Here is a 26551-nt window from a genome sequence, read left to right on the forward strand (position 1 = left end):
ATTTGTACAATGAGCACTTGTTGTCGCTCAAATACATCGTTACCGTTGTTGGTTAGCTAGCTAGGGATTCTTTTTGCCATATTAGCATAGATATGACATGAGTCAAAACACATGGAATCATATAACCTGTCTATATGAACCAGAAAAAAGGAGCCAGTGAAATGTCTCGCTTTTTATTCTATCTCTGGTTCAGTTGCATAGAAATAGATAGAGGACGTATCTTTGTATCTGTGGCATTATAGCGTCTGTGACAGCACGGGCAGTGCCATTGAGACTATCTCTGCTCCCAACTCTTAGGAATCCCCACCCAGTTGATTACTTTAAAATGATTGAATTCCGCAATGGCAATTTTCATGCTAAAATGTGTTATATCCAAGGATGATTCCTCTATCTATCTATCTCTATGTTCAGTTGCCAGTAGCTACTGAGGCTAGCCGTCAACCGGATGACGATTCGACGATTGACGTCGAATGTATGCTTGTCATTGGATATTAATTTTCTTCAAAGATGGTTCTGTAATATCCTCGTTAGTTTACAGTTTGCTGAGAAACGGAAGGTTGATATGACAGTATTTCCTTCCGACACAGGTAAATAAATACCAACACACAGCCAGCTGCGGTTGATCTGTTGTGTTATTGTTTTCATTAGCTTAGCCAACTAGCTACCGTTAGTTAGCTCCAGCTAGCCCGTGCGGCCTTCAATAACAGTGAGACACTGCTTCACACAACGCTGGCTGAAACTTGCTTGCTAGCCCGCTTTGCTGGTTGTACAGGTTGTGACAGCGTAACTTGCCTATTGCTAGCCATGCATTATGTTCATTTTCGACTGTTATTTACCTGCCATAACGCTAATTTGGCTACTTAGCTAAATGTCCAAATGCATTGGTACCATTGAAGATATAGCTAGCTCGCGTCTGTTGAAGATGTCATCAGCTAGCTAACTTGGGTGTAACTAACGTTAATCATTAGTCCAAACATGTGGGTTTTGCAGAGAGAACGAGTTTCTATTAGACAAATTCAGGTAGGTCCCTCCCCTTAGTTCGGGTTAAGGGTGTTTTCACATGTTATTCCTTTCAGACAAATTTGGTGAACTCTGTGCGGTTCTCTTAATGTTTTGTTCAGTATGAACACTGCAACGGAACTCCGACCCTTTAAGAGCACCCGAAGCGAACCGAACTGAGACCATTCCGAAAGTTGGACTGAGTTCGGTTCGCTTCAATTCCGCGGTCCAGTTCCCTTTTTTTGGGCATTGTGAACACAAAGCCCACCAGGTTCGCTTGTCATTAATCCCGCACCACACACCAGACCAGGATTTTCCCAAACTCGGTCCTAGGCCCCCCCCTGGGTACACGTCTTAGTTGTTGCTCTAGCACTACACAGCTGATTCAAAATAACCAACTCATCATCAAGCTTTGATTATTTGAAATCAACTGTGTAGTGCTAGGGCAACAATCAACTTGTATCCAGGGGGGGGACTGAGTTTGAGAAACCCTGCACTAGATGGTGCCACAAGACAGAAGATGATGTGCGGGTTCGTAGAAAAAAATGTCTGCTGTTTTTGGATATTGATTAGCGATTGTCAATGTGTGGAGTTTTTAGTTCTGATTATTTGTTTGCAATATGTAATCTATACGTTTTTAAAAACCATGAGTAATTTAGCAGACTAATCTAGATCAAATTACAGTAGTGAGTGCATACAGTTTCGAACTGATCCCCGTGGGAAATGAACCTATAACCCTGGCGTCACATGCTCCATGGTCTACCAATGGAGCTACACAGGATCTCCTATAGGCTAAGAGAGCTTCCTAAACTGTTTATTAGATTGTGGAGTATGAATAGTGTGAGTGGACAAACACATAATTGGTGAGAATCACAACATGGGTACCAAATGAATTCTAGCTCTTAAATGGGCAGTAGCCTACATTGGGTGTACCATTTTCAATGACAGCATTATTTAATTAGCATTTATTCTTCAAATCAAATGACATTTTATTTGTCACATACACATGGTTAGCAGATGTTAATGCGAGTGTAGTGAAATTCTTGTGCTCCTATTTCCGACCATGCAGTAATATCTAACAAGTCATCTAACCTAACAATTTCACAACAACTACCTTAAACACACAAGTGTAAAGGAATGAATAAGAATATGTACATAAAAAATATGAATGAGCGATGGCCGAACGGCATAGGCAAGATGCAGTAGATGGTATAGAGTACAGTATATACATATGAGATGAGTAATGTAGGGTATGTAAACACGATATAAAGTGGCATTGTTTAAAGTGGCTAGTGATACATTTATTTAATCATTTTTTTCATTATTAAAGTGGCCAGAGATGAGTCAGTAGCCACTCAATGTTAGTGATGGCTGTTTTTTATTTATTCAAAAAAAGAAAAATAATTTAGCCCCAATTTCGTGGTATCCAATTGTTAGTAATTACTATCTTGTCTCATCGCTACAACTCCCGTACGGGCTCGGGAGAGACGAAGGTCGAAAGCCATGCGTTCTCCGAAACAACACAACCCAACCAAGCCGCACTGCTTCTCAACACAGCGCGACTCCAACGGAGGAAATACCGTGCTACTTTGGTTAGCGCGCACTGTGCCCGGCCAGCCACGGGAGTCACAGGTGTGCGATGAAACAACGATATCAGGCCCTACACCCAAACAAGGGCACTGCGTTCATCCACCTCTGGCCTGCTCGCCTCCCTACCACTGAGGAAGTACAGTTCCCGCTCAGCCCAGTCAAAACTGCTCGCTGCTCTGGCTCCCCAATGGTGGAACACACTCCCTCACGACGCCAGGACAGCGGAGTCAATCACCACCTTCCGGAGACACCTGAAACCCCACCTCTTTAAGGAATACCTAGGATAGGATAAAGTAATCCTTCTCACCCCCCCCCTTAAAAGATTTAGATGCACTATTGTAAAGTGGCTGTTCCACTGGATGTCATAAGGTGAATGCACCAATTTGTAAGTCGCTCTGGATAAGAGCGTCTGCTAAATGACTTAAATGTAATGTAAATGATAGCCGTACCGGTCAAACCCTCCCTAACCCAGACGATGCTAGGCCAATTTTGCGTCGCCCCACGGACCTCCCGGTCGCGCCGTGATCCAGTGCCCAAGACCACTGCGCCACACGGGGGACCCAGTGATGGCTGTTTAACAGTGATGGCCTTGAGATAGAAGCTGTTTTTCAGTCTCTCGGTGCCCGCTTTGATGCACCTGTACTGACCTCGCCTTCTGGATGATAGCGGGGTGAACAGGCAGTGGCTCGTGTGGTTGTTGTCCTTGATGATCTTTATGGCCTTCCTGTGACATCGGGTGGTGTAGGTGTCGTGGAGGGCAGGTAGTTTGTCCCCGGTGATGCGTTGTGCAGACCTCACTACCCTCTGGAGAGCCTTACGGTTGTGGGCGGAGCAGTTGCCGTACCAGGCGGTGATACAGCCCGACAGGATGCTCTCGATTGTGCATCTGTAGAAGTTTGTGAGTGCTTTTGGTGACAAGCCAAATTTCTTCAGCCTCCTGAGGTTGAAGAGGCGCTGCTGCACCTTCTTCACGATGCTGTCTGTGTGGGTGGACCAATTCAGTTTGTCTGTGATGTGTACGCCGAGGAACTTAACTTACTACCCTCTCCACTACTGTTCCATCTGTGGATAGGGGAGTGTTCCCTCTGCTGTTTCCTGAAGTCCACAATCATCTCCTTAGTTTTGTTGATGTTGAGTGTGAGGTTATTTTCCTGACACCACACTCCGAGGGCCCTCACCTCCTCCCTGTAGGCCGTCTCGTCGTTGTTGGTAATCAAACCTACCACTGTTGTGTCGTCCGCAAACTTGATGATTGAGTTGGAGGCGTGCATGGCCACGCAGTCGTGGGTGAACAGGGAGTACAGGAGAGGGCTCAGAACGCACCCTTGTGGGGCCCCAGTGTTGAGGATCAGTGGGGTGGAGATGTTGTTGCCTACACTCACCACCTGGGGGCGGCCCGTCAGGAAGTCCAGTACCCAGTTGCACAGGGCGGGGTCGAGACCCAGGGTCTCGAGCTTGATGTCGAGCTTGGAGGGCACTATGGTGTTAAATGCCGAGCTGTAGTCGAACAGCTTTCTCACATAGGTATTCCTCTTGTCCAGATGGGTTTGGGCAGTGTGGTTGAGATTGCATCGTCTGTGGACCTATTTGGGCGGTAAGCAAATTGGAGTGGGTCTAGGGTGTCAGGTAGGGTGGAGGTGATATGGTCCTTGACTAGTCTCTCAAAGCACTTCATGATGACGGAAGTGAGACGGAAGTCATTTAGCTCCGTTACCTTAGCTTTCTTGGGAACAGTAACAATGGTGGCCCTCTTGAAGCATGTGGGAACAGCAGACTGGGATAAGGATTGATTGACTATGTCTGTAAACACACCAGCCAGCTGGTCTGCGCATGCTCTGAGGACGCGGCTGGGGATGCCGTCTGGGCCGGCAGCCTTGCGAGGGTTAACACGTTTAATGTTTTACTCACGTTGGTTGCAGTGAAGGAGAGCCCGCAGGTTTTGGTAGCAGGCCGTGTCAGTGGCACTGTGTTGTATTCAAAGCGAGAAAATATCTTGTTTAGTTTGTCTGGGAGCAAGACATCGTGGTCCGCGACGGTGCTGGTTTTCCTTTTTTAGTCCGTGATTGACTGTAGACCCTGCCACATACCCCTCGTGTCTGCCAATATTTATGTTAAAAGTATCTTCTGATTACAATTGTTTACTCTTATATGCTCTATGGGACCTTATATAGATAGGTGTGTTCCTTTTTCAAATCAAGTCCAATCAATTGAATTTTCCACAGGTGGACTGGAATCCATTTGTAGAAACATCTCAAGGATGATCAATGGAAACAGAATGCACCTGTGCTCAAGTCTCATAGCAAAGGGTCTGAATACTTATGTAAATAAGTTATTAGTCTTTTAACATTTTTATAAGTGTGCAATATTTTCGTAAACCTGTTTTCACTTCATAATGGGGTATTGTGTGTAGATTGAGGGGAAAACAATTATTTTATCCGTTTTAGAATAATGCTGTAACGTAAAAAAAATGTGGAATAAGTCAAGGGGTCTGAATAATTTCACGATGCACAAAGTTGTTTACATCCCTGTTAGTGAGCATTTCTCCTTTGCCAAGATATGCCACACCTCTCAGGTGGAAGGTCTATCAATAAACTGATTAAACAGCATGATCATCTCCCTGCCCAGTCATGTGAAATCTTAGATTAGGGCCTATTGAATTTATTTAAATTGACTGATTTCCTTTTATGAACTGCAACTCAGTAAAATCTTAGAAATTCTTGCATTTTTATTTATTTTTAGTGTAGCTAGTATAGCAAAACAGCAAGTGTCTGTTGCTCATGGAATCCTGGCCTGTTGTCTGTTTATCATGCAGTTGTCAATGGGTTTAGGGTTGCCTTTTTTATTTAACGTTACCCAGCAATAATTTGGTTTTGCCTAACCTTGAGTCAAAAAATCTTTAGTCAACTTGGCTGGCTAGCTAATATGTTACTTGTATTTTGTTGTTAGGCTCAGCTAGCTAACTTATCTCTAGAAAGAACTGTGCACTAAGTTGTTGCTGTGCATGTCTTCTATGCTTTTCAAGATGACCTTTTACGGTTGTACACCTGAACAGTATCTGTCCCCAGTCCACTATTTGGCACTTGCAATGTACATTTGGCACTCTCAGTGAAGCCCTTTCTGTTAATATTAGCATTCCTTTTAGATAATTCTGGCGATAACACGACAAGGCTCTCTCTCTCTGTTCAATGTCGTATTCACAGCGTGGGTCTACTTCAAATGTGCCTTTTCTCACATTTTGCCTTTTGAAGCTACATGAAAAGGTTAAACTGAATATGAACTTATGGGAATATCAAGCATCAGGGTCCACCTTATATGTAATGGGCATTTGTTGTTACTTGAATAAGTCTACTTCAGGCTGGCTCTATGCATCTACTCTGTTTACGCATATGCTGACTCCACTCCTCTGTACACACAGGTAACAATTGGACCCAGTAGAAGCAAAAGCCACTGCCATGTATTCGGAATGGAGGTCTCTGCACCTGGTGGTGCAGAGCGACCTAGGCCACCTGAGTGTCCTTCACTCGTACCCTCCGGTGGTGGGGCGTGACGTGGCCAATGCAGTGGTTAGACCTCTGGGGGTGACCCTGGGCACCCCGTCCACCGATAGCATGCTCAAGACCGACAAAGAGGTAGGCAAGACTGTGCTGAAAACAACCCAGATTATTTTGCATAGCTGAATCAGATGTGTATATGTAGATGCATGTGTAAGCCATACGGGGTGAATACTTTTTTGACTTTGCCCATCTAGGGGGAACTACCCTAGAAATCCAACATTCCAACTCGCATTTTATGTTCAAGGGGAATAAGCTAGCTACAGCTGTCGGTTGAAAGTGAAGTTGGAATGTTGGATTTCTAGGGTAGTTCCCCAACTAGGCCTACTTGATTCTTTGCTGTAGGTATGGGGAGGGTATACTAATGTCAAGCTCCACTTCATTGCCACTCATTAGAATGGAGAAGTACAAGTTTCTTCCCTCTTTAGCTCCAAGTTCTTCTGACATTGTTCTGCATAATTTCCTCAAAAACATAGGCTACATGATACATCCAACACACCTTTCACAGACTAGGCTTTGTCAGTCCCTTGTTTTTAGAAAACCAAGGATGCTGAATGGTCACCTTAACATTTGGACTAAGGCTACATCCTGGAAATTGAAATATTATTATATATTTTTTCTACTGTGTTTGATTGAAAAACACACCACCACCTCCCTCTCTAAATTATGTTGTGTTTTCAAATCTCTTCTCTCTGATTGCTGCTGGGTGAAAAATAGCATTTTTCACCCCCTTTTGTCTGTGGAAAATGTGCTGCTCACTTCCCCATCATGTTTGCCTTGTAGCTCGGATACCCCCAGGCCTCTGGGCTTGCTTGATAACATAACAGGATTTCCTGAGTATATCCCCGGGGCATTCGACCCCCTGCTGCTTTATAGTGACAGTGTTTCTCCACCCCAGTGGAAAACGTCTCTTTGAGCTCACCCCCTGTCCAGTCTCAGCAGCCAGATCAGGCCTGTTTGTAATAGGCAAAGGAAAATGTAAGCCATCTGCCAAAGAATGTACGCATGGCCTTAATTCCCTTCTCTTTCCTGCTAATTTTAGTTTGCCAGATAAGTCTCGTCATGCACTTATTTATATAGTACCATTCAAAAGTTGACACTCATTCAAGGGTTTTTCTTTATTTTGACAATTTTCTACATTTTACAATAATAGTGAAGTCATCAACAATGAAATGACACATGGAATGTAGATACCAAAAAATTGTTTTACAAATCAAAAATATATAGCCACCCTTTGCCTTGATGACAGCTTTGCATATTCTTTGCATTCTCTCAATCAGCTTTACCTGGAATGCTTTTCCAACAGTCTTGAAAGAGTTCCCACATGCTGAGCACTTGTTTGCTGCTTTTCCTTTACTCTGCGGTCCAACTCATCTCAAACAATCTTAATTGGGTTGAGGTCTGATGATTGTGGAGTCCAGGTCATCTGATGCAGCACTCCATTACTCCCTTTGGTCAAATAGCCCTTATACAGCCTGGAGGTGTGTTTTGGGTCATTGTCCTGGTGAAAAACAAATGATCGTCCCTCTAAGTGCAAAGCAGATGGGATGGTGTATCGCTACAGAATGCTGTGGTAGCCATGCTGGTTAAGTGTATCTTGAATTCAAAATATGTCAGACGGTGTCACCATCACACCTCCTCTTCCATGCTTCACGGTGGGAACCACACATGCGGAGATCCTCCGTTCACCTACTCTGCGTCTCACAAAGACAGCGGTGGAACCAAAAATCTCAAATTTGGACTCATCAGACCAAAGGACAGATGTTCCCCGGCCTAATGTCCATTGCTCATCCATTGCTCATGTTTCTTGGCCAAGCAAGTCACTTCTTATTGGTGTCCTTGTCAGTAGTGGTTTCTTGCAGCAATTTTACCATGAAGGCCTGATTCACGCAGTTTCCTCTGAATAGTTGATCTTGAGATGTCTGTTACTTGAACTCTGAAGCATTTATTTAGGCTGCAATTTCTGAGGTAACTCTAATAAACTTCTCCTCTGCAGCAGAGGTAACTCTGGGTCTTCCTTTCCTGTTGTGGTCCTCATGAGAGCCAGTTTCATCATAGCGCTTGATGGTTTTTGTGACTGCACTTGAAGAAACTTTAAAAGTTCTTAATGTTCTGTATTGACTGACCTTCATGTCTTAAAGTAATGATTGACAGTCGTTTATCTTTGCTTATTTGAGCTGTTCCTGCATAATATGGACTTGGTCTTTTACCAAATAGCCCTATCTTCTGTATACCACCCCTACCTTGATACAACCCAATTGGCTCAAACACTTTAAGAAGGAAAGAAATTCCACAAATGAACTTAACAAGGCCCGCCTGTTAATTGAAATGCATTCCAGGTGACCTCCTCATGAGTAGTGGTTGAAGCTGTTTGCCAAGAGTGTACAAAGCTGTCATCAAGTCAAAGGGTCGCTATTTTGAAGAATATAAAATATATTTTGATTTGTTTAACACTTTGTTACTACAGAATTCCATATGTGTTATTTAATAGTTTTGACATCTTCACGATTATTCCACAATGTAGGAAATAATAAAAATAAAGAAAAACCCTTGAATGAGTAGTTGTTCTAAAACTTTTGACCAGATATATACAGTGGGGCAAAAAAGTTTTTAGTCAGCCACCAACTGTGCAAGTTCTTCCACTTAAAAAGATGAGAGGCCTGTAATTTTCATCATAGGTACACTTCAACTATGACAGACTAAATGAGAAAAAAAATCCAGAAAATCACATTGTAGGATTTTTAATGAATTTATTTGCAAATTATGGTGGAAAATAAGTATTTGTCACCTACAAACAAGCAAGATTTCTGGCTCTCACAGACCTTCTTTAAGAGGCTCCTCTGTCCTCCACTCGTTACCTGTATTAATGGCACATGTTTGAACTTGTTATCAGTATAAAAGACACCTGTCCACAACCTCAAACAGTCACACTCCAAACTCCACTATGGCCAAGACCAAAGAGCTGTCAAAGGACACCAGAAACAAAATTGTAGACCTGCACCAGGCTGGGAAGACTGAATCTGCAATAGGTAAGCAGCTTGGTTTGAAGAAATCAACTGTGGGAGCAATTATTAGGAAATGGAAGACATACAAGACCACTGATAATTTCCCTCGGTCTGGGGCAAGATCTTACCCCGTGGGGTCAATTATCACAAGAACGGTGAGCAAAAATCCCAGAGCCACACGGGGGGGACCTAGTGAATGACCTGCAGAGAGCTGTGACCAAAGTAACAAAGCCATCAGTAACACACTACGCCGCCAGGGACTCAAATCCTGCAGTGCCAGACGTGTCCCCCTGCTTAAGCCAGTACATGTCCAGACCCGTCTGAAGTTTGCTAGAGAGCATTTGGATGATCCAGAAGAAGATTGGGAGAATGTCAGATGAAACCAAAATATAACTTTTTGGTAAAAACTCAACTCGTCGTGTTTGGAGGACAAAGAATTCTGTGTTGCATCCAAAGAACACCATACCTACTATGAAGCATGGGGGTGGAAACATCATGCTTTGGGGCTGTTTTTCTGCAAAGGGAGCAGGACGACTGATCCGTGTAAAGGAAAGAATGAATGGGGCCATGTATTGTGAGATTTTGAGTGAAAACCTCCTTCCATCAGCAAGGGCATTGAAGATGAAACGTGGCTGGGTCTTTCAGCATAATAATGATCCCAAACACACCGCCCGGGCAGCGAAGGAGTGGCTTTGTAAGAAGCATTTTAAGGTCCTGGAATGGCCGAGCCAGTCTCCAGATCTCAACCCCATAGAAAATCTTTGGAGGGAGTTGAAAGTCCGTGTTGCCCAGCAACAGCCCCAGAACATCACTGCTCTTGAGGAGATCTGCATGGAGGAATGGGGCAAAATACCAGCAACAGTGTGTGAAAACCTTGTGAAGACTTACAGAAAACATTTGACCTCTGTCATTGCCAACAAAGGGTATATAACAAAGTATTGACAAACTTTTGTTATTGACCAAATATTTATTTTCCACCATAATTTGCAAATAAATTCATAAATGTGATTTTCTGTATTTTTTTCATCATTTTGTCTGTCATAGTTGAAATGTACCTATGATAAATTACAGGCCTCTCTCATATTTTAAAGTGGGAGAACTTGCACAATTGGTGGCTGACTAAATACTTTTTTGCCCCACTGTGTATATATACACACACACAGTTGAAGTCGGAAGTTTACATACACCTTAGCCAAATACATTTTCACAATTCCTGACATTTAATGTTCACTGGTATGTTGTTATACCATGCCGGCAATTATATTCAACTCTAAGTGAAGGGAGATTGTTGCAAGTGACTTTAATAAGGGTTCATAGCTTTCACCTGGTCAGTCTGTTATTTTCACTCTGTGTATAATGATGTGTATAGACAGTATATGAATAGAAAAGGTGTGTACAGCAGTAGTTATATAGGATGGTGTGTATAGACAGTAGTTATATAGGATGGTGTGTATAGACAGTAGTTATATAGGATGGTGTGTATAGACAGTAGTTATATAGGATGGTGTGTATGGACAGTAGTTATATAGGATGGTGTGTATAGACAGTAGTTATATAGGACGGTGTGTATAGACAGTAGTTATATAGGATGGTGTGTATAGACAAGTTATATGGATGGTGTGTATAGACAAGTTATATAGGATGGTGTGTATAGACAGTAGTTATATAGGATGGTGTGTATAGACAGTAGTTATATAGGATGGTGTGTATAGACAGTAGTTATATAGGATGGTGTGTATGGACAGTAGTTATATAGGATGGTGTGTATAGACAGTAGTTATATAGGATGGTGTGTATAGACAGTAGTTATATAGGATGGTGTGTATAGACAGTAGTTATATAGGATGGTGTGTATGGACAGTAGTTATATAGGATGGTGTGTATAGACAGTAGTTATATAGGATGGTGTGTATAGACAAGTTATATGGATGGTGTGTATATACAGTAGTTATATAGGACGGTGTGTATGGACAGTAGTTATATAGGATGGTGTGTATAGACAGTAGTTATATAGGATGGTGTGTATAGACAGTAGTTATATAGGATGGTGTGTATAGACAGTAGTTATATAGGATGGTGTGTATAGACAGTAGTTATATAGGATGGTGTGTATAGACAGTAGTTATATAGGATGGTGTGTATAGACAGTATAGACAGTAGTTATATAGGATGGTGTGTATAGACAGTAGTTCCACTGGATGTCATAAGGTAATGCACCAATTTGTAAGTCGCTCTGGATAAGAGCGTCTGCTAAATGACTTAAATGTAAATGTAAATGTGAGTAACATTTCCCTGTCTTAGGTCAGTTAGGATCAGCACTTTATTTTAAGAATGTAAAATGTCAGAATAATAGTAGAGAATTAATTTCAGATTTTATTTTCTTTCATCACATTCTCAGTGGGTCAGAAGTTTACAAATTCAATTAGTATTTGGTAATATTGCCTTTAAATTGTTTAACTTGGGTCAAATGTTTCGGGTAGCCTTCCACAAGCTTCCCACAATAATTTGGGTGAATTTTGGCCCATTCCACCTGACAGAGCTGGTGTAACTGAGTCAGGTTTGGAGGCCTCCTTGCTCGCACACGCTTTTTCAGTTCTGCCCACAAATGCTCTATGGGCTTGAGGTCAGGTCTTTGTGATGGCCACTCCAATTTTGCCACAACTTTGGAAGTATGCTTGGGGTCATTGTCCATTTGGAAGACCCATTTGCAACCAAGCTTTACTTTCCCGACTGATGTCTTGAGATGTTGCTTCAATATATTAACGTAATTTTCCTCTCTCATTGATGCCATCTATTTTGTGAAGTCCACAAGTCCCTCCTGCAGCAAAGCACACCCACATCAGGATGCTGCATCCCTGTGCTTCACGGTTGGGATGGTGTTCTTCGGTTTGCAAGCATCACCCCCTGTTCCTCAAAATATAAAGATGGTCATTATGGCCAAACAGTTATATTTTTGTTTCATCAAACCAGAGGATATTTCTCCAAAAAGTTAAATCTTTGTTCCCTTGTGCAGTTGCAAACCGTTGTCTGGATTTTTTTTATGGCGGTTTTGGAGCAGAGGCTTATTCCTTGCTGAGTGGCTTTTCAGGTTATGTTGATATAGGACTTGTTTTACTGTGGATATAGATACTTTTGTACCTGTTTCCTCCAGAAAAGAGGCACTAGGTTGAAGGCCTTGAAATGCATCCACAGGTGCACCTCCAATTGACTCAAAGGATTTCAAGTAGCCTCAAAGGATGTCAAGTAGCCTATCAGAAGCTTCTCAGGCCATGACATAATTTTCTGGAATTTTCCAAACTGTTTAAAGGCACAGTCAACTTAGTGTATGTAATCTTCTGATACAGTGAAATAATCTGTCTGTAAACAATTGTTGGCAAAATTACATGTGTCATAAACAAAGTAGTGGTCCTAACCGACTTGCCAAATATATAGTTTGTTAACAAGAAATTTGTCGAGTTGTTGAAAAACGAGTTTTTGACTCCAACCTAAATGGTATGTAAACTTCTGACTTCAACTGTAAATGGTATAGTCGTTGTGCGTTCTCAATGGACAAGCGGATGCTTTCTTAAGTTCGCTCTGGCTATCTACACCGATTTCAGACTACTCTCGTCTGAGTGTATCAGAGCGCAGAAAAATGAATTTATGAGCGCTCGACACCGGTTGAATATGGCTGGTGTCAGTAAACGTCCTGCAAAAAAACCCAAATTAAATTGTTTCCAGCAGAACTAGAGCGTAGGTGACTAATTGTGAACACAAACTGCCTAACCAGCTCTGCTAGGGCGAGTGGTCTCATTTGTGCCTGGAAGTAGCTAGCAAGCTAGCCAACGTTAGTTTTTGTGCTTGACTGCCATTGTAAGGCCAGAACGCTCAAATCAACCCTACTCCTCTGCCCGATTGTCCGGTGTGTGCTCCGAGAGCAATCTGAAAACGCTCTGAGTTTGTGAGCGCAGGCACTCCCGATTTGAATTTAAGAACACACCCAATAGAAATGTGTTATGCTAGCAAGAGGTTGCATAGCAACAGCATCAACTTCCGGTGGAGAAGTAGAAGTCAATGACCAAGTACGTTCAACTGAAGGTTCAGCTACACTACAATTAGGGTTTGGAAATGTAATGCCCCTTAGATATTAATTTAGAATCTTCCAATCCTCTTATGCTGTATCCTACCCCTTATAGTCACGTTGTACAGCGCCGTATTTTCCATTTCATTTTGAGTTTTTCTCAGAATAGAAACACCATAATATATTAATCAAATGAATTAAGACAAATTTCATAAAATCATTATTACAAAAAAGGTTTTAAATTCTCTGGTAATGCCAATATGGAAGACAAATGCTTCTCAAAGATGCCCTCTAGTGGTCAAACTAGCACTAACAGAAGAAATGGCTGACAAATAAATAGCGTGCCACAGAAAGCTGTTGCAGCCCGCAAGGTGTGATGCAGTATGACACAACTTTTAAAGGAGGAACCACTGTAGATTTTCTGCAATTTAAATTTAACTTTTAAATGTGTATTTTATTTTTAAAATTATTTTTTAAAATATGTCTTCTATAGGCTATGACAACAATTTAAATATAGAAAGTAGGTCCTTGAAAATTACAGTTAAGTCCTCGAATTTGACTTGTGAGTATGAACCCCGCATAGGCTACTTGCCTGGCCCGTAAATGAAAGATGAAAATCACCTGCTATTGTAATTATGCACGCATCATTCACTGTAGTTGGTAAAATTTTTAAATGGTCCCCTTTTTTTTGTGTGGTTTTAAGCATTGTTGTGAACTTAGAACATCCAATTTGGTTGTTTTTCTATTAGTATGTTTTTGAAAGCGAAAACCTAAAAAAATTCTTTTTTTTTTTTTGCTTTGATTTAGTTTTGGTATCAAGTATCGTTTAGATTCTGCACTCTAGCGGATTTTGCATTTCACACTTTATTTATGTCTCTTCTTTTGCTGTTACAGTAAATCTTTCCAAATCAATGTAAGAACACAAGGACATGCTAATTTAAAAGATGGCTAGTCATTATTCTCCTGGTTCTGTATGGAATGCAGGCCCATTATGGGAATAAAGGCCAGGTCATTATCAATTTTTAGTGTGACCAAATCATCTGCTGGTGCCACTAACTGAAACAGTTAGTGTAGAACACTGCAGTTTATAAAGGGGTAGGTCACCTAGCTTGGCAGAACCACCCTGATTGCTGTGTTTTGAGACATGACATGACAGAATGGTGAACACTGCAATCAGGCTGGTTCCACCAGGCAATAGGCCTAGTTCACCTACATTTCTGAATGATTTGAATTCATTTTTGAAAGTAGCCTTGATCCACACTCTAGGTTTAGAATACTACATATAGTCACGGTCACTCATGTGGATGAACCATCACTGTGTTTGAAATTAAGTTAATTTCACTACAATCAGCATAATTCAGCCTAAAGAAAATTGTTTACCTCAATGCAGCAATAGTTCATCATATTGTGCTCATCTTTCAAGTGTTAAGTCATTCACCCTTTCCCCAAGTATTCTGACAATGACTGATATCTGACTGTCTAGCTTGCAGCAGTCCAATGCGGAATATCTCTTTCTAACGGCAGAGTTCTTGGTGTGATGTGATTGACAGGTGAAGTGGACAATGGAGGTGCTGTGCTACGGCCTAACCCTGCCTTTGGACGGGGACACGGTTAAGCTGTGCGTGGACGTCTACACGGACTGGATCATGGCGCTGGTTGCTCCGCGCGACTCCATCCCCCAGCCAATCGCCAAGGAGCCCAACCTCTACGTGCAGACCATCCTCAAACACCTCCACAACCTCTTCCTGCCCAGGTACAAGCTAACTGTGTGCCTACGCTCTGGCTAGACGCTAATTGTGTGCTAATTGTAATTGTGTGCATCTTCCTCACAAAGAGTATTGCTATTCTAGCTCTCCTCATTTAGACTGGATACCTGTTTTCCTGCCCACAAATGAACCGTGAAGAATCTCGCTGCTGAGCATAGGTCTTCAGACCCTGTTGAGAGGTTGAGTAGTAACCGGAAGAAGTTCCCTGCCTGCCCAGACTGTAGTATTACTAGCTCCCTTCTCTTGTTTAGTGCAACTTACGTTCACTCGTTTGTGTTGACAAGACTTAACGGTTTGGGCTTGCGGCATTATGGTCATTGGGAGATTTTCATCATGAATTCTAACAACGCACCCATGCTGTTCCCTTTGGCGAGCACTGTGCAAGCTATAGCTTACCCTAAGCCTCAAGGTCGTTTCTAGCTAGCTAACGCCTTTCCTAGCCGCACAGCTATAATATTCATACACAGTGCTCAATTCAGCTAGGCATTAGCCGGAAGGCATCTAATGAGCAAGCTCACGCCTGTCAAGGCTAATTCGTAGCAATGCTGAAAAGCCAGCTATTACTGGCCAGCTTGCTTCTCTCATTTTATTTTTATTTGACCTTTATTTAAACAGGTAGGCTAGTTGAGAACAAGTTCTCATTTGCAACTGCGACCTGGCCAAGATAAAGCAAAGTAGTGTGACACAAACAACAGTGCAGAGTTACACATGGAATAAACAAGCGTACAGTCAATAACACAATAGAAAAAAGTCTATATACAGTGTGTGCAAATGGTGTGAGGAGGTAAGCAATAAATAGGCCATAGTAGTGAGGTGATTACAATTTAGCAGATTAACACTGGAGTGATAAATGAGCAGATGATTATGTGCAAGTAGAGATACTGGTGTGCAAAAGAGCAGAAAAGTAAATAAAAACAATATGGGGATGAGGTAGGTAGATTGGGTAGACTATTTACAGATGGGCTATGTACAGCTGCAGCAATCGGTTAGCTGCTCAGATAGCTGATATTTAAAGTTGGTGAGGGAAATTTAATTCTCCAGCTTTAGCGATTTTTGCAATTCGTTCCAGTCACTGGCAGCAGAGAACTGGAAGGAAAGGCGGCCAAAGAGGTGTTTGCTTTGGGGATGACAAGTGAGATATACCTGCTGGAGCGCGTGCTACGGGTGGGTATTATCGTGACCAGTGAGCTGAGATAAGGCAGAGCTTTACCTAGCATAGATTTATAGATGACCTGGAGCCAGTGGGTCTGGCGACGAATATGGAGTGAGGGCCAGCCGACTAGAGCTACAGGTCGCAGTGGTGGGTGACATAAGGGGCTTTGGTAACAAAACGGATGGCACTGTGATATACTGCATCCAGTTGCTGAGTAGAGTATTGAAAGCTATTTTGTTGATGACATTGCCGAAGTCGAGGATCGGTAGGATAGTAAGTTTTACTAGGGTAGGTTTTTGGCGGCGTGAGGGAAGGAGGCTTTGTCGGGAAATAGAAAGCTGATTCTAGATTTGATTTTGGATTGGAGATGTTTAATATGAGTCTGGAAGGAGAGGTAGGTATTTGTCGTTGTCCACATGTTATAGGTCAGAACCGTCCAGGGTAGTGATGCTAGTCGTGCCGGCAGCGAACGGTTGAAAAGCATGCGTTTGGTTTTTACTAGCGTTTAAGAGCAGTTGGAGGCAACGGAAGGAGTGTTGTATGGCATTGAAGCTTGTTTGGAAGTTAGTTCACACAGTGTCCTAAGAAGGGCCAGATACAGAATGGTGTCGTCTGCGTAGAGGTGGATCAGGGAATCACCCGCAGCAAGAGCGACATCATTGATATATATACAGAGAAAAGAGTCGGCCTGAGAATTGAACCCGGTGGTACCCCCATAGAGACTGCCAGAGGTCCGGACAACAGGCCCTCCCATTTGACACACTGAACTCTGTCTGCAAAGTAGTTGGTGATGACAGTCATACAAACGCACACTTTTCTTAAATTAAAGTACCGTTGCATCCCTAGTGAAGACTAACACCAAATGCCTCACAGCTAAGTGTCGACAAGCACACGCATAACTCGGTTAAGCAATGCTTGTCCCTCTGAGGTATTATGGCCCTGCAATGGGAATCTAACTTGCTCATGCAGGTCTCCAACAAGCCCCGCGAGTGTTAAGTTTTACAGAGTACCGGCTTGTGATAAGCCAACAAGCATGTCCCCACTCCATGCCTAACAGCACTGTGTCTCCAGAAATGCAAGGGCACAGGGCCATGATATTTCGATCAAAGTGTCTCTCTTTGACGCCAATAGGGGGTGCAACCCCACTACATCGGTTGAGTGCGAGTCATCAGGCTTGTGGACAGCTCTTTCTCATAGCGGAGAATCGACACGCAAGCACAGTTACTCCCTAAGGGCTGTCTACTATTACGACGGGATACAAAGCTTCAGTTCGCTATGAAATTACCCATTTTCTACTGGGTTCTATTTCATTTCGTACTTTACTGACTTTATTGTCCCCATTGGGGAAATGTTGTTGCAGTGTCATGTACATGTTTAAAGTGGCGTTTTAAATACAAAACAAATTGACAATACAACTTTCATAACAGTTACATACCAATAAAATGAGACTAGCCTACTGGGTCGATAGGAACATTTAGCCTGAGCTATTTAGGAGGGATGTGACACATGGCACAAATGATTGTCTAGTTCTGTTTTTCCTGCCGAGGGGTGCCCTATACTCTGCACCCAGAGGGGAGTATTTGCTTGGGTCTAAAATTATTTAGTGAGCCTTGCGGAGGGCCCTGACCTTAAAGATCTCGTCCAGGCCTGCCTATCTGTTTGACTCTATGTACCTTGCTTGCCTTGGTGATAATCCTTCTCAGCATATTTCTCAGGCTGACAGTGGCTTTGCCATACCAACAAACAATACAAAAAGTTAATACTCTCAATGAAAGATTTGTTAAACAGAGTCAGTAAAGTACAGTCAACATTAAAAGATCCCAGCTTTTTGAGAAAGTAGATTCTCTGTTGACTCTTTTTGAAGATCAGGTCTGTACATCCACTGAAGCTTATTGTCCAAGAGGACACCCAGATATTTCTATTTCTTTACAATCTCAATGTTCTGACCTGCAACATCTATCAGAGGTGCATAGGAAGTGTAAAGCACCTACATCTTTTTTGTCTTGTTGTTATTGAGAACCAAGTGTGATTCGTCACACCACTCTACAAAGTCGTAATTTAGGACCAGGCCATAGTGTTCCTCATTATCATGCAACAGGCTGATCTAAGCAGTTTCATCAGCAAACGTAACGAGGTGTTTGTCAGGACAGGAACTAGTACAACTATTAGTGTACAGGAGTGGGGACAAAACACATCCTTTAGGAGAGCCTGTGTTGATGGTGCGTATGTCTGGCACGTGGGGACCTACTTTGACCCACTGTGACCTCTGGCTCATAAAGTCCAACACCCACAAAAACAGCCCCTATCTAAGGAGAAGTCCCGTATGATTCTCTGTGTCAGAATGTAAGGCTGGATTGTGTTCAATGCAGAAGAAAAGTCAACAAACAGAACCCTGACCCTCTAGATGTTTATAGACCATGTCGAGGAGAGTAAGAATGGCATCATCAAGTCTTCGGATGAGCAAAATGAAACGGGTCGAGGAGATTCTGGGTGGCGCAATTTTCTCAAAGCATTTCATTACTAAGGATGTCAAAGTGACAGGCCGGTAGTCATTCACCACAGATGGATTAGATGCTTTAGGAATGGGTTTAACTATTGAGTTTTTCCACAAAACTGGCATGTTGTTGGTCGAGAGAGGATTGGAAAATGTCGGTTAAAAACACCAGCCAATTGTTCAGCACAGTGCTTTAACACATGTCCACTTATTTTGTCTGAGCCTGGGATTTTGTGTGCGTCACTTTCCTTAAACAACTTCAAAACATCAGCCTGTTTAACAACAACCCTCTCAAACATTTTGTAATGATGCTTCTATTTGTTTTACCTCTGACGCAGTCATCGGATTCAAATCTTGAGACGAAAAGTCAGTTCATTAGTCTATTACCCTCAACAGAAACTGCCTTCTTCCTATTAAGTAGTGATTTTAGATTTTTCTGATACCGAAGGGTTATTGTTAGGGAAGATTTTACAGATTTTAGTAGGTACAACTGACACAACACAAGTTTACATAGTCTGAAAAAACATCTGTGATCAGAGCTGCTGTCCTCGAATACCTCCCACCATAGTACAGTCAAAACACCCTTGGAGACGAGTGATACTATTGTCGTTCCAGATCTGGACAGTTTTAACTGTAGGTTTCTCCCTCTCCAGGAGCTGACAGTAGGTTGGCCGGAGGACAATATTGTGGTCTGATGTCCCCAGGGGAGGTCTGGTGGTGTCAGAGAAAACATTTGGTATTGCCCCATAACACAAATCAAGAGTATTATTTTTCCTAGTGTGACATTTCACATACTGGTGTTACATGCTCAGGACCAAAGTACAGTTGTTAAAATCCCCTAATTGTTTTGGGGTGTGTCAGGGAGATGGATTCCAGTTTCTGTGACGGATAATAAATAATCTCACGGGGCAGATAGTAGGGTTGCAGTGACACAGAAACCAGTTCAATAGCCAACGGCGACTCGACAAAAGTCACCAACATGCGTAAGAAAGAAGGCGACGCTTTAAACTACTGCCGGCCCTGTGGCATTCCGTTGGTTCCTGCATCTCGCCCCAGCCTCACAGCTGGGAGGGGGCAACAGACTGGCCTTGGGGCACTGAGGTCCCCGGCGACGCAGTTGTCTACCAAGACTCAGGTTAAGCCCTTGAACCAGGCCAAACCTGTAGGGAAGCAGTTTTGCGCCACAGCTAGGATCTGCCCCTCTAATACTCTTAAGGGGAGGTAAGAGGGGTTGGCCAACCTAGGGTGGATCCCTTGCGGTTGAGGAGGATGGTGTGCAGTGCCTCTGCCCTACCCTCTCTATTTGGGTTTATCGGTTGCTACTCCTACCCCTCTCCTAGTTTCCACCCCAAAACAACAGTGTTTTTCCGGTTGGCCATTACAATCCTTGCAGCTATCGTCATACCCTAGTGAACGAAGCAAGGAAAGAGACAGACCCATGACTCTTGGAAAAGAGTACCGGCCCCCATAGTACCATGCACGTTCTCTTTTTTTATATTTGGGCAGTTTTTTTTTGTGGCGAAATGGTGTGTCTATACAGATTGTTCCTCCCTACATTCTGTTTTCCATGGTCCTATGCTCCTTGTAGGATCTTTTGGATGAAGAGAAGGGTCATAATTAGAGGTCGACCGATTTATGATTTTTCAACACCGATACCGATTATTGGAGGACCAAAAAAGCCAATACCGATTAATCTGACAATTTTTAGTTATTTATTTGTAATAATGACAATTACAACAATACTGAATGAACACTTATTTTAACTTAATATAATACATCAATAAAATCAATTTAGCCTCAAATAAATAATGAAACGTGTACCATTTGGTTTAAATAATGCAAAAACAAAGTGTTGGAGAAGAAAGTAAAAGTGCAATATGTGCCATGTAAGAAAGCTAACGTTTAAGTTCCTTGCTCAGAACATGAGAACATATGAAAGCTGGTGGTTCCTTTTAACATGAGTCTTCAATATTCCCAGAAAATAAGTTTTAGGGTGTAGTTATTATAGGAATTATAGGACTATTTCCCTCTATACCATTTGAATTTCATTCATATTTGACTATTGGATGTTCTTATAGGCACTTTAGTATTGCCAGTGTAACAGTATTCCCTGGGCTCGAACCAGGAACACAACGACAAAAGCCACCCTCGAAGCAGCGTTACCCATGCAGAGCAAGGGGAACAACCACCCCAAGGCTCAGAGCGAGTGATGTTTGAAACGCTATTAGCGCACGCTAACTAGCTAGCCATTTCACTTCGGTTACACCAGCCTCATCTCGGGAGTTGATAGGCTTGAAGTCATAAACAGCGCAATGCTTGACGCACAACGAAGAGCTGCTGGCAAAACGCACGAAAGTGTTGTTTGAATGAATGTTTACGCGCCTGCTTCTGCCTACCACCGCTCAGTCAGATACTTAGACGCTTGTATGCTCAGTCAGATTATATGCAACGCAGGACACGCTAGATAATATCTGGTAATATCATAAACCATGTGTAGTTAACTAGTGATTATGATTATTTTTTTATAAGATAAGTTTAATGCTAGCTAGCAACTTACCATGGCTTACTGCATTCGTGTAACAGGCAGTCTCCTTGTGGAGTGCACAAGGACTAGTTAACTGTAAGGTTGCAAGATTGTATCCCCCGAGCTGATAAGATAAAATTCTGCCCCTGAACGAGGCAGTTAACCCACCGTTCCTAGGCCGTCATTGAAAATAAGAATGTGTTCTTAACCGACTTGCCTAGTTAAATAAAGATTGAATAAAGGTGAAAAAATATAAATATATTTAAAAAATCGGCAAAGTCGGTGTCCAAAAATTGAACTTGAAATCGGCCCAAATTAATCGGCCATTCCGATTTAATTGTTTGGTCCCCTTGCCGCTTTCTCGGCCTGCCAAGGCCGCTACATTTATACAGTTTACCAGGACTGTTATGCCATCTCTAAGGGGGAGGACGTCACTTACGCACAGTCTCTTTTATCTCATGCTGGTACCTGTCTATTGTGCTTAAGAATCATTTTCATAGCAGCTTTTATCTGCTGAAAAGTGTGTAATGTAATATGCCTCCGTCTTTCGCTTTACAAATCAGGGATGCCAAGGACAGTAGTATGTGACTCATTTCAGGAAACTAGGCGTATGTCGCCTGTCACAACTTCACAGGAGTGCCATTTGAACCTAAACTTTTGTTTTTTTTTAATCAAAATGTCTTTATTGGCAGAAATCCCTTTTTGAACATGTGAACTTTCATGTGCCTTAATAACAAACTTGTTTGCCATCTGTAAATACCAATACAATTGTTAAATTATGAGCCTAGTTGGTTTAGCCATAGAAAAAGTGAGCAACCTTCCTGTTAGTCATGATTGGCTGAGATAATGAGTGGGCTGGACATGCCGAGAGATGATATGTGTTCGGATTAGTCTGCCATGTAGCACGCTTATCTCAATAATATGAGCTGGTCAGTATGTGTTGGTAATCCTAACTTTAAAAAAAAAGATATTATGTAGTAGAACTGCGTAAGTGTTGCTCTCCACTTTCTGGAGGACCGAGTTTTGAAATCAGTGGAATTAGAGTATGATAGATAAGGAGATGGAGAAAATTATGGCATTAGATTGCAAATATGCAGACTGAGTCTAAAAGAAAACACACATAAGGCTGGTGTTTTTATGAAACACCTGTATCTGGATTACATCTTCCAACTAAGGCAGCCATGGCATCCGTGACAGAGAGGGAGAAGCGTCCTTCCATGTATAAGGGTAAGAGTCTAGCTAGCTACATTTTCAGATATTACCAATTTTGTCATTCATTTTCATTTCAAGTTCGTGTACTGTTAGCTAGCTAATATTATCTGCCTGGCTAGCGTTACGTGTATAATCTGTGTAGCAATATTCATGTCTCAGATCCATTTGCATTGCTAGTTATCCTAATCTTAGCTAGCTGACATTGAACCTGGTTGGTTAGCTACCTACTGATTCATACAGGGTAGTAACGTTATGAGTTGGGATTATGATTCGTTGTTTAGCTAGCTAGCTACATGCCTTAACAAAAGACTCTACAATGCAAGTAACTATTTCAGTAGAATGTTTATGATGTCACTGCGAAAACTGTCAATAGACCTAGCTGGTAAATTCGCTCTGGCTATCTACTCCCGATTTCAGAGCACTCTTGTCTGATTGGGTTAGAGTGCAGAACAACTGACCAATTTACGAACGCTCAACACCCGTTGAATATGGCCGGTGTCAGTAAACATTGGCAAAAAAGTGTAATTATATTTTTGCCAGCAGCACATTTGCAGTCCCCAACGGTCTGGATAACATAACAGCCTAACCAGTTCTGCTAGGGCAAGTAAAATGGTAAGAGTGAGCTGTTCTCTCATTTGTGTCTGGAAGTAGCTAGCAAGCTAGCCAAAGTTAGCCAGTTAGCCTGGGTGCTTGACTGCTGCTGTTAGGTCAGAACGCTTGGATCAACGCTACTCCTCGGCCAGAGTGTCCAGTGTGCACTCTGAACGCTCCGAGAGCGGAACACTCTGAATTTACAAACAGACAATCTGACAACCCTCTTCAGTTTACGAATGCCCAGAGCACACTCTGGCACTCCAGATTAAATTTACAAACACACCTATAGTATAAGCCAGCCTTTAGTCTTGAAATCTTAGCCTCACGTGAATCCTAAAGCTTAAAAGGATGTGAACGATGCTGAATGGGTGTAGACAAAGAAGGTACCAAAACATTCAAGGGCCATTTTCTCAAGTGAGGTTACAAGTTTATCAACTTTCAAAGCAGACTTACATTACAGTTGATGAACAATTGGAAAGTATGATATACCATTTTCTAGCTCTGAGTCTCTACTTTTATCCAATGTAAAAAACACAATTTCAAATTTTGCTACTTAAGATCGAGCCGGTCGGTCACATATGTGACTCACCACCTGGATTCGGTCTTATGTAGCAAAATTTGAAATAGTTTTTTTTTGTTGCTAAACCGTAGACTGAGCTACAAAATGGTATATCATACACTGCATTTTTTAGGAACCATGGGAAAGTAATTCTGCTTTGAAAGTTGATAAACTTGTATACTCACTTTTGAGAAACTTAAATGTATAAATCATTTCAAATTCGTTGTTAAACAAGACTGACCAATTTTTCTTTCTGTTATTGACGGATAGCCAGGGGCACACTCAGACATACTAAACACAAATGCTTTGTTTGTAAATTGAGTCTGCCAGATCAAATGCAGTAGGGATGACCAGGGATGTTCACTTGATAAGTGTCTGAATATGACAATTTTCCTGTCAAAATGTAACATGTACTTTTGGGTGTCAGGGAAATTGTATGGAGTAAAAAGTAAATTTTATTTCGGAATGTAGTGAAGTAAAAGTTGCCAAAAATATAAATTAGTAAAATAGAGATTGCCCCCCCCCCCCAAACTATTTTTACTAAAGTACTTTACACCACTGCCCAAATGCCTTCACACAACGCATATACTGTTACAAATGCACTTATCACATAGTATTCCATATATAAGTTAAGGCCGTGCAATCTGAGATGAAACCTGAGTGAGGTGCACATGTAAAGTACATAAACAGATGCATGTACCATATATTTATGTGGTGGACACTTGATACGGTCACATGATATTGTTATGGTATGTCACAAAATCATGTTATGACCACATGTATCAATTATTTAATTGTATATATCAATATTTTTCTAAGTGGATGTTTCTCTACAGAAGGTGTCAACAGTACAGCCAAATAGTTACTTGCATAGTAGCAATATCAGAAATAGATCCTGTCAATATAAATATACAGAATGTAGAAGAACATTATCAATATCAGTGATAGACAAGGTAGTTATGCATACAATCAGGGGTAAAGTGGCTGAGCAGCAGGATTAACAAAAAAAATAGTAGCAGGAACCTATGGCTTGTGTGATAGGAGAGAGTCATTTGAATAGAGGCACTGCCGATAGTGCTGATGACTGGTCCGTCACAAAACTACCTGATCTTCTCAAAAAGATACGTTGTGTCCAGTCCAGGCGGTGCTTGTATAGACAGACCATCTATGGGGAGGAAGGATGTCAGCGTTGCGCAGCAGCTGAAATCTGGTCCCGACTGAGTTCGAAAGCTCCTTGGTGACAGCACCAGGCTCCAGAGAATCGAAACTGTAAAACAGGGAATAATAACAAAAAGTCTGAAGACATTACAACCTTGCACAGCATCAATTCACCTCCCAAGTTTATATCAGAAGAATAACCTCATACAATTCAATGAAAAATGATTTTTCACCTGAAGTGCTGGTACTGCTTGATCTGTGGCAGCGGCCTGAAGTACGGAGTCAGCCATAGCTTTCCACCAGCACTGTATTATCCTCCAGTCCAACCAGCTGTGGGATGTTGACCCCTGTCACAGTTGACCCCTTCACAACACCAGCAATCTCAGACAAAGTGTTCACTCTGGTCTTTCGGAAGCGCTGCTTGATGAGGCCGACACACCAGTCGGGGGCAAACTTGGTGTGGCCTGTGATCAGGAAGTGAAGGTCCAGACTGTGCTGGAGATTGTGCATGGCGTTGCAGTTATCACAATTCAGGTCCACACGTGTTTCCGCAACGCCGTAGTTGGTGAAGAAATGGTGCATGTAGTTTGACTGCGCTGTTGCCTTTGCTGGATGACGTGCCTTCATCAATCAAGTAGTTGACTTGTTGTATTCCGTCACAACAAGCCACACTTGCGACGAGTTAAAAAGTAGATGGGACCTGGAAACAGTAGTGCATGTGAAAACAACAAAATAACCATAAGAGAAATTACAATGAATTGTCTCACCCCTGTCAGTCTGTCTTCACACAGTTCAGTGAAAGGTATTTGCCTCCCTCCCATATATATGGAATGTTGCTTACTTGTTGAGCAAAATCAAAGCTCTAATGCATCCTGATGTCTTTGCTTGCTGGTTCAGCAGGGGCCCCCAGAGACAACTGCAGGTCTTGACAGGTGGTTTTGCAGTCAGCTGCTCTTGCTTCTTCAGCTTGGCTGACTTAACAGCTTCTGGAAAATACAGAAGTAATGTGAGATCAATAAAATTAGTGCCAATCATGTTGGAGGTCAATTAAATAATCAAAATGTGTTTGCTTTACATACCAAGTGTTGTCATCGATTCCTTGTAGAGACGCCACACTGCTGCTTTTGTCACATGGGATGGCAGCAGCTTTCCACCGACGTGTTTGTGTCCTGGGTGGTGTCCTGGTAATACTATTGCATTATCCTCTGCGTAGTTATTGAAGTTCACCACTCGCTGCAAGTCCTCATGCTTCAGGTGTAACCTGTGCTTGCTTGAGCCAGCTCTCTTTTTGATGAGAGGCATTAAACCATTCTCTTTGTATGACTGGTGGAGGGCAGTTAAGCATGTTCTACTGATACAATAGATGCGAAGTGGCATTCTGAGAGAACCACGACACACAGTTCATACACGTCATGTTAGCTACGTAACAGCAAGCTTATTAGGGATAGAAGTCCCGCTAGCGGGACACCAGCCTACAACATCCGGTGAAATTTGAGGGCGCACAATTCAAATAAATAATCTTAATATTAAACATGCATGAACATACAAGTATCATATATCATTTAAAAGCTTAAATTCTTGTTAATCGAACTGTGTTGTCCGATTTCTAAAAGGCTTTACGGCGAAAGCATATCATGTGATTGTCTGAGGACGGTGCCCCAAATCAACATTTTTCAACCAGCACAGGCTTCAAAAATCACACATGGCGATTAAATAAATCACTTACTTTTGAAAATCTTCCCCTGTTTGCAATCCCAAGGGTCTCAGCTACAACATGAATGGTTGTTTTGTTAGATAAAATCCTTCTTTATATCCCAAAAAGTCTGTTTTGTTGGCACCATCGATTTCAGTAATTCAAAAAGCTACTGCTAAACTTCGTTCAAACA

The 26551-nt window shown here is 42.1% G+C and overlaps 1 protein-coding gene across 1 annotated transcript in view; it reads left to right on the forward strand.

The window, feature by feature from the left end:
- Positions 1-421: 421 nt before the first annotated feature.
- The window catches only part of LOC118388950 (ral GTPase-activating protein subunit beta), an 84285-nt gene continuing 58155 nt past the window's right edge, over positions 422-26551 (forward strand). Inside the window, 3 exon segments of the mRNA XM_052527267.1 lie at positions 422-587; positions 6005-6218; positions 14756-14958. Of these exon segments, the coding sequence (XP_052383227.1) occupies positions 6042-6218; positions 14756-14958 (380 nt within the window). The 5' untranslated portion in view covers positions 422-587; positions 6005-6041.

The sequence above is a fragment of the Oncorhynchus keta genome, chromosome 10 (genome assembly GCF_023373465.1).
Source record: "Oncorhynchus keta strain PuntledgeMale-10-30-2019 chromosome 10, Oket_V2, whole genome shotgun sequence".
NCBI classification, from domain to species: domain Eukaryota; kingdom Metazoa; phylum Chordata; class Actinopteri; order Salmoniformes; family Salmonidae; genus Oncorhynchus; species Oncorhynchus keta.